Source organism: Cynara cardunculus (assembly GCF_001531365.2).
Source record: "Cynara cardunculus var. scolymus isolate 2C chromosome LG 1, CcrdV1, whole genome shotgun sequence".
NCBI lineage: Eukaryota > Viridiplantae > Streptophyta > Magnoliopsida > Asterales > Asteraceae > Cynara > Cynara cardunculus.
Genome location: NC_037528.1, coordinates 20,792,096 through 20,801,341, shown reverse-complemented (window position 1 = coordinate 20,801,341; position 9,246 = coordinate 20,792,096). Strand labels below are relative to the sequence as shown.

General features: G+C 34.9%; 1 protein-coding gene across 1 annotated transcript; it reads right to left on the bottom strand.

Annotated features, from left to right (window-relative positions):
• Nucleotides 1–3,916: 3,916 nt before the first annotated feature.
• LOC112516566 (phosphoglycerate mutase-like protein AT74H) lies at nucleotides 3,917–7,332 on the bottom strand. Its single transcript, XM_025123684.1, has 2 exons — nucleotides 6,850–7,332; nucleotides 3,917–4,554 (listed from the first exon to the last, which is right to left on the bottom strand). The coding sequence occupies exons 1-2, from the start codon at nucleotides 7,313–7,315 to the stop codon at nucleotides 4,145–4,147; spliced, it is 876 nt and encodes a 291-aa protein (XP_024979452.1). The 5' UTR covers nucleotides 7,316–7,332; the 3' UTR covers nucleotides 3,917–4,144.
• Nucleotides 7,333–9,246: the final 1,914 nt, after the last annotated feature.

Genomic DNA, 9,246 nt, shown 5'->3' with positions numbered 1-9,246 from the left:
TGTATTTGATTGTGTTTATTTGCAGTTAGTTACACGAATTCAGATATGAGATGAAATCGGATATGAATGAACGGGTTTAAGAGTTTTTAAGAGTTTAAGAGTTTTTAAGAGTTTAAGAGTTTTAAGAGTTTAAGAGTTTTTAAGAGTTTTAGTCAAATGCTTTATAATATAGTATAGATTAAGAGTTTAAGAGTTTTAAGAGTTTAAGAGTTTTTAAGAGTTTTAGTCAAATGCTTTATAATATAGTATAGATAGGGGCTGTTTACTCAAATGCTTATCCGATAAATGCTTATTTATAGGAGTCAATACTATAATTTATTTTGATGAGTAAGATTTTAGTACATCAAAACGTATTAAATACAACAATTTACCGGGTAAGCGCTTACCTGTGTAAGAGTCGTAATCTTCACTTATCGGGTAAGACTCTTCATCCTTCACATCACTCTTACCCGGTAAGATTCTTGACCCTTGTCATGTTTATCCGATAAGGAAAGTTATTCGGTAAACACTTATTAAGTAAGTGTATAGTAAACGGTCCCTTACATCTCCCAATTGAAAAACAAATTCTTTCCATTTATGAAAAAACCTTCCGATCAGATATATTCTCAATTTATTCAGACAGATTAACACATCAAACAACTTTATCCATAAATGACTTAAAACCAACCAAACAGCCCAGTGCTGGATCCAAAAAACTTTTTTGATTAATGGCACACTTTTAGAGTGTCGTAAAACTTATGAAATCGAATAATTCATCTAAAGCAAAAAAGTTTTGGGTTATCCTTTTTCTGCTTGTATGACTCGGTTAACTGAATAAAGATAACTTATTCGGTTTGATTTTCGCTTAACTTTTATTGTTTCATTTAAACTGAGACATTATACTATTATTTGGCAAAATGCGTGAAATAACAACTTACTTTTACAAAAAAAAAAATTATTATAAATGTTTATTTTTAGTTTTTCTTATTACAATAATATATTTTCAAAATATTTTTTTAGTAGGGTAACCTTTTAAATTAAATTTTTAGTAAACATATTTGATTTAATTTACAATGTTTAAAACTTTAAATGATAAAAAAAATATTTAAATTAATAGTACGATTCAATAATAGAAAATTTGAAAATACAATGTTATAATTAGAAATGACATGCCAACACTATTATACATGTGGACGACCTACGTGGATGATGAGATGGCAAGGAAACCTGGTATAATGGGTAAATTTAATTTAAAAAGTTACTCAATGCTATAACAGAAAATTTTCTGAAAGTACGATACCATAATAAAAAATATTTTAAAAGTACATTGTTGTAATAAGAAAAACTAAAAGTATAAACTCGGGGTAATAATCATTAAGACCATACATTCTTTAAGTCTGAGTCTCATCTTGGGTTTGGTGGTTTTCAATGTTCGAACTACTAACAGTATCACCTCTACCGCACATCAAAAAATCGACAAACACATAAAGTGTAGGCAGTTTATTTGGCTCAGCTGCGAATCCCATAAAACCACCAACATCTTCATCGTCGGCTAACTCAAAAATTGAAGCATCATACTTGTACACTAACCCGGTTACACAAACAGAACTTTCGATTCCAAATTTCCTCTGAACATGAGCGAAGGTTTGATGTGTAATGTTTGTGCAATTGTACAACATGGTGTATCGTATCACCAGAACAAACATAATCCCACCCATCGTTTGCTTGCACCCATTGACCACCGGCACAAATATGGGAATTTTTTCGACATCGAAACTCATTTTCAATGAATTGAAGGAACAAAATATATAATGAACAAAGAAAGAAATTAAGTTGTTATGGTTTTTTCTGTATATATCTCATCCTATTACGGAGGTCAAAATTTCGGATCTGGATATGGTTAACATATAGGGTTTCAACCGGGGCCGACACGTGTTTGTTACCCCAAAGGCTGCACATTTTATGGGTGGAACGAAAAAGCTTTTTCGAACTACCATCAATTATATCTAATTATTCATCCAAATTTCATACTATTATATATGCATGTAGTTACGTATATGAAAATTATGTAAAAATGTTTATAAATTATATTATCTTAATATTTATTTGGTTCGTGTCATTTATAACTATTATGTGATATATAAAATCATCAAACAATTTTTTGAGACTATTTGTCTAGTACTATCCTATCTAGCCTAGTCGTACCAAACATCAGACATTTAACTTGTCATGTCATGTTCAGTTTTGCCCCTCTTGTCCTGTCGATTTATGTTCAATCATATCTATGTACCAAAAACTACCTACGAAGGGTTGTCTACCAAACGGTTACCGGCAAAAGTGATCACCACACCACCCTCACATTGCCGAGTAACATTCTCGGTTATTAAATTGGAGTGTTGATAAGCACTAACCGCGTAAAGGTTTTCTAACTCACTTCCTGGGTAAGATTCTCGGTCCTTACTAAGGGTGTATGTGGTTGGATTGAGCAGTTTACAGCATTTTATAAATTCAACCCAATTATAGCGGTTTGGAAATTTTCAACCCAAACCAGCTCATTCAAAAATATAACCCAACCCTTGCAGGTTGGGTTGACTAGTTAGTAGTTACATAAATTTGAAGAATGAAATACTTCATAAGACTTAAGTTTATAGAATCAAACTATAAATCATCATATCTAAAGGGCTACAATAGGTTTATAGGACGTATTTAGGCATTGCAACAAGTTTTTTAGAACATTTTTCATATAATTGTCATATTAATTATTTTATAAAACAATTTTGAGAAGCGTCCTGTAAATTCATCTATTTATAGGGCACTTGTGTTCGTACAACACTTTTCCAAATAGTGTCGTATAAAATAACTAATACGACAGTTTAAAATAACTAATAAACAATTTTGATCAAACGTTAACATCCCGCCGCTTTGCGCGGGTACACAACTAGTTTTAAAAACATCTTAAAAATCTGTTAAGACACAAAAATCATCCTATAAATATATTGTACTACTTTTAGATTTGACATTTTTATCATATTAGGACTATTAAACATTTTAGGGGGTGTTTGGAATTGCTTATTTGAAACAACTTATGTTTTTTCTACAAAAACACTTATCAACTTATTATAAGTCAGAAGGGTTTAACTTCTTCAAAAACTCCTTATTACCGGTTTGGCATTGGTATAAGTTCTTTATCCAAACACTCAAAAGTGCTTATTACTGATGCCACACCGGAATAAGTCAATAAGTTGTTTTCATAAGCGATCCCAAACACCCCCTACCCCTAGACATCATTTAAACCTAATGCTTTTATAGTGAAATGCTATAACTATTAACATTTTTTTTCACCAAAGTACAAAATCAAATGAGAGAGCAATTGGATTGATAGATTCGTCAACCAAATATCTATCAACATCATTTATATTCTCCCAACATATCCATTTATTGTTGCTGTAAAAACAATTTTAATAATTTTTCTCCTATTAGATTTTTTGTCATCATTCTCTGATGATTAATTTGTTTTTAGTAACCTATACGTTTAACTAAAAAGAAATACAAACATCAATTCAACAAACATTATATAAAATTTTACATATTATTAATATACATATATATAATATACTCAAGATGGTTGAAATTGGGTTGGCCTAACTTAATCCAACCCAACCTTCCATTAATATGTATAACTTCGATAAATTTTTATTTATATCTGTATATAATATGCTAGCATATTATATACAGATATAAATAAAAATTTATCGAAGTTATACATATTAATGGAAGGTTGGGTTGGATTAAGTTAGGCCAACCCAATTTCAACCATCTTAATCAGCAATTTAACGGTTTAACGGATTAGATTTAATCAGGTTATTAACGGATTGAAAATACCTGCGATCCTTACCATGCTCAGATGATTGAGTAAGCGCTTCATAAACGGTCCCAAATTCATCTAGTAAACAATACTTTAAACATTTAATCGATACATATACATTTTTATTTAAATACGTATAATACCAATCGTTACAAGAAACGAATAATTGACACCAAAATTGCTGTGGGAATGTATATCAAGACTAGATGGAGATGGTGCATACCACCACTGAGTGCCAAGTACACTGTCAACAAACATTCTGACCATCTTCTTACATGTTGGCTAAAGCTGTAGCGACTTTCAAGAACCATTCTTGTCCACACTGTTATCCTTGTCATTGCCATCATCGGTCACATGATCCAAGAAAACGTCAAGATACCATGGAATTTTCTCTAAAGCGCCCGTTGTAGTGTGGGCCCGCCATTTCTGCCCCGTGATCATTTCCGGCGACATTCCCCATTTCTGCATCTCTTCATCGGAATGGTAAATGGCTAGGCTGTACTCACCACCCATGCCTAACTGCATGACTCGGAACTCACAGTTGCTAAAGTTGTGTAAATACTCGAATTGCTCGACCGTCCACTTGAACCACTTCATCAAAAAGACCCGTGATGCGAGCCCGTGTGAGACTATGATGAGGTTTAGGTCCTTTGAAGGGTCGTGGTGGAGCCGGTTCATGTCTATGTCTCTCCATAAAGATTCCAGAAAACCTGCACTTTTTGAAGAATGGTCAGAAAGAACAACGGGATCCAATGGTTGTGTGATTTAAGGAACCAATGTCCATCTTTGGCTTTGGTTACGTGTCAATACAACCGCAAGATTGGTGCACCAAGGCTCTATGGTTTTCGTGGGGGTTGAAGGGGATATATGGTACACGGCTTTTGGTGCACTTTGCAAAGGGTTAATTCGACAAGCCTTAGTTCAGTGAAAAACGATTTACCATAACATTCTGCACCGGAAGGAACACATATTATACCTGCTAGGGGAGGTGGTTCAAGGAGTCATAAATATTTTAAGAACTTGAGAACCAAGTATTTCATGTATTATTCATGATAATTATCCTTGAATAATTATGAATATTGTTCATCATAAATATCATGCATTATTACCACGAATACTTGTGTATTTGAAATTAGTTTCGACTTGGATGCCAGAGGAGACTTGGTCCATTGAGGAGACTCGAACTGATGACCAATGGGGAGGAGCACCAAGGCGTAGCCTTTATTTGCCAATTGACGTCCCCCAACAACATACTCAGTCCCCTCAATATTTATTTGTAAAGTGTAAGGTTCCATTTTTTGGGAAGTTTTCAAGTCAAGGAATATCTACCATGGTCATTGTTACAGAAAGTTAATGTTGTTGATATGAGTCCACAAGATTCCCTTTTAAATTTATGTCATTTTAGACAATTTGCAAATAAATACTCTCCTAATACTGTGTTAAAAGTTAAATGCTGCAATTTCTTGAGACGGGGGCACCCTGTACTTGATCTACCAGCACCCTAGCCATTGCCAACCACCCTGGTCCTTAAGGTTCACTCTAAGTAAAAGCAGAAGCTTTTGCTACTAGAGTTGTTATCAGCTAGACCTGAAACTGATTGGCCTTAAAGTGCAACCATCGTTTTGGTTCGTATATACTTTTTCCCAGAACCAAAGACGTACGATAGTTACTGGTTTGGTTGACAATGAGGCCTAATTGTTTTTTTTTTTTTTTTTTTGTGAACTCACTGGCTCAAAGTCTCAAAACTGTTGTGTGATCCAATCAAAGCTTCTTCCTAATAGCTTTACGAGTGATTATATATGATACCATGCTCTAATCGTGTGATGATGCAGAAAGAAGTGTGCTTCTATTTAGTCATAATGTGCCACTGGATACTACAAGTACAAATCCATGGGTACAACCACTGAGATAGGTAAAAAGACCAATGTGGTAGTCAAGAACGGCGTTTGAACATTTGAGTCAAAGGAGATCTATCGTGTTTTTCAACACATTGAATTTGATCTCTCTCGACCCAGATTTCAAGAATTTCATGGAAAGTTTTCCGTCCTGGTTTTGCTCAAGAAGGGTGTTTCTTGTTTCTTGCTCTACTATTACTTTATCTCTCCCTGTACCCCATCAAAAATGGCAATGTTTGACTCGCAGAACACATTGACGAGAGATTGAAAATGGAGACTACTAAACTACCTTCAAGGGAGAAGACAAGCTTCGAGTTAGAAACTTTGATCAATTCAAACTTTGTTGTACTTGTTACTAGAATACAGAACAACAATGGATCAGTCTTTCTCATCTTCAACTCATTTGTGTTTCCATAATATAGGATATCTTAGAATGGAAACATTTGCAGTTTTCACAAGATGGAGGCAGCTTGTGGTAGATATATTAGGATTGATAGGATCAAACAGAGGATTCTCTCAGAAGCCGAATGTAAATCTATGAAATCAAGAAAGTCCAAAGCAGGGGATAGATCAAGATTATGGTGTAAACTAATCCCGTTATGGTAAATTAAGTCTAATTGATCAAAATAATTCTTTCCCAAAGGCGAAGGGGGGAATTATGATTTCGAGACTTCAAAGGTTTTACCACCCAATTTACAGGTTGAATACCATTGAAGCTGCAAACTTGATGCTTAAGTTGACCAACTATTTAGCAAAAGGTAGATCTTCAACAACTCATGACATGCAATGATCACCAAAAATCATGAATTCTAGAGGGACATTATGGTTCAACATCTCGTTATAGCTCATACCAGTCAAAGAATTTCGAAAATCAGTCCATATTCATGCGAGAGATGTAAAACAAATCCGAAAAACCAGAAAGATACTCTTCCGCCCAGAACTGAATTTCATGTTTGACTTTTAGTGATCAATTGATATAAACGTTTGGGATTAATTTGAAAAATACTAGCTAATTTTGAAGATCAAAAGGAAATTCCATCGGGACGGAGAAGATTTCAGACAATCTTACGGCAAAAAATGCATATCAAATGCGATGAATAGAAGGCTTACTAGAAACACGATCGTAAACGTCCGCTGCAGACTCGCCCTCAGGAAATCGATAGAAAAATCTACCAAACTTCTGTCTAGTATCCTTAATAACGTTCATCTTCTCGGTAACCTGAAAATTCCCAAAATCCTGTTCCCTAATTCTACATTCTTCTCTAACCCCATTCACGCACTTCCTCGGGAACGACCTTGCAATCTCCCGGAGCGTCGAACGTGTTCGTGTGTAGGGTGATACATAGAAGTAGACCTTCCAATTGTCGAGAAGACCATCGGAATCGGATAATACACTGCGGATCTGGGCTCCGGCATGTTTTGCTTGTGCTATGCCTTGTTGGGTAAGTTCGATCTTGTGATCGGGAATTGTGGAGTAGGCTGAACCGTCTCGATTTCCTTCGCTTTCGCCGTGACGCACCAAAATTATTCTCTTGGGAAGGAATTTATGGCGGTCACTTCCTTCCTGATTTATCATTCTCTGAGATGTGAATCTTGCGCATCTTCTCGTCAGTCGTCACTACGGTATATAAGCGTTATGGTACTTTGGCGTTTTGTTCTTCATTTTCCATAATTGACATGTTTTACCCTTTTACTATGATATTGAACGTAAATGGTCCTTCCAAGTTATTCGACATCACCCTGTTCCTCGAGGCAGTGACGACTTACAAACATCTTAAATAACAATAAACGTCGTTAACAATTTACCAAGTTACGGTTTTATGCACATAACATAGTAATCGGCCATTTGTTTTATTGATGATATGTGATACGTCTAAGATGTTACAAACACTTTTTCAGAGACCCATTTTGTCTTATCATCTTGATGATACAAAGATCGATTTTGATACCATTTTGTGACACTTTAACTAACTTAGGGGTTGTTCGATAACCACTTAGTGGGTTATATGTGATGTATGTCTTATTTGGTAAGATATATAAAGTTGTTAGGTTGTGCAGGGACGGACCCAGAAAATTTCATACTGTGGCACCATATAATTAATATAATATAATATACATCTAAAAATAATTACGAAATATATGATTTTTATAGTACCGATAAACAACTCCTAAACTTGTACCCGACGCGTCTTCATCTTTTGAAAACGGTCAATATATACCTAAAAATAATTACAAAAAGTATGTTGAGAAACAACTCCTAAATTTGTCATCGGCGTGTCTTCTTCTTTTGGAAACGATCGATGGCATCTTCGTTTTTAACAATAGTAAGGGCTTCCTTTTCTATGAGGCAAATGAGGGCAGAACTCAAAAAATCATCACCAATTCGATATTACACATTACTAAGGGCTTCATTCGTTTTTGGGTCTCTCTGATGGATCCCAAGGAAGATCGTTAACATCAATCACATTGTTATATGCATCATTATTACCGGTTGATGATGAAGCTTTTCGTTTCAAATTTTTTTCCATAATGAATGAGTTATGTAAATCTAAGTAATGAAAGCAATAATAAGTAATCAGTAATGAGTAATGTAAATTATTAAATCTAATCAACATATGAAAACTAAACATCATCAACTAAACTAAACATTGATCAATTTCACAATTTGTATTTTGTAAATCAGTAGTCAGTAACTCAGTAAGACAGTAACTCAATTTGTATTTTGTATTTTCAAGCGTTAACTTAAGTAATCACTAATCAAGTAAAGTAAGTAATCAACTAAAAGTCTAAGATTAACTGAATAAGAGTAAAAATGTATACCTAAAATGGGTAAATCTGAAAATAGAGATCAAGACTCATCAAGTGAGAATCGTTCGAGTGAGTTTCGATTCTGAATCGTCCGAGCGGGGAGTGAGTCTGAGTCAGTACCGAGTCTTAAACTTCAAGACTCGTTCCAAAATCGAATCGATTCTCTTCTCATTCTCGTTCTTGCTGTCCCTAGTGGCCTGGTTGTCGGCTTGTCACTCATGCTCACTCGCTCAAGATCCTTCGTCGTTGCTCACGCTCACTCGCGTCTCGCACTCACACGGTCGCACCAGGTATACTTTATATGCTTTAGGGCTTTAGGAATTAGGCCTTAGGGCTTTAAGCCTTAAGGTTGTTGCTGTGTTGCATATTGCAGTCCACTGGACCATTACACTTTATTTGGGCTTACTTATCTTTATTTGATTAATCTATTTTTTGGGCTTACAGTTTGCAATTTGGAGATGTTAATTGAGATTTGCATTTTATTTGGGCTTTATTTTGTTTGGGTTTTAGTTGCACTGTTTGAATTTCAGGAAAAATACGGTAGCACCTTCCAAAACGATACGGTAGCACCGTTAACAAACCTAAAAATTTTACCCTTCGGTGGCAAAATAATACCCACCACTACAAGTCCGCCTATGAGGTTGTGGCTTAATGAAACATATGATGACTTATTCGCTCAACCGATTGTGGGATGTTGTA

Coding starts and splice junctions, on each gene's coding strand:
- LOC112516566 (XM_025123684.1), bottom strand. CDS start 7,315: ATGATAAATCAGGAAGGAAGTGACCGCCATAAATTCCTTCCCAAGAGA. Junction 4,555..6,849: donor CGTTTACGATCGTGTTTCTA/GTAAGCCTTCTA, acceptor CAAAAAGTGCAG/GTTTTCTGGAATCTTTATGG.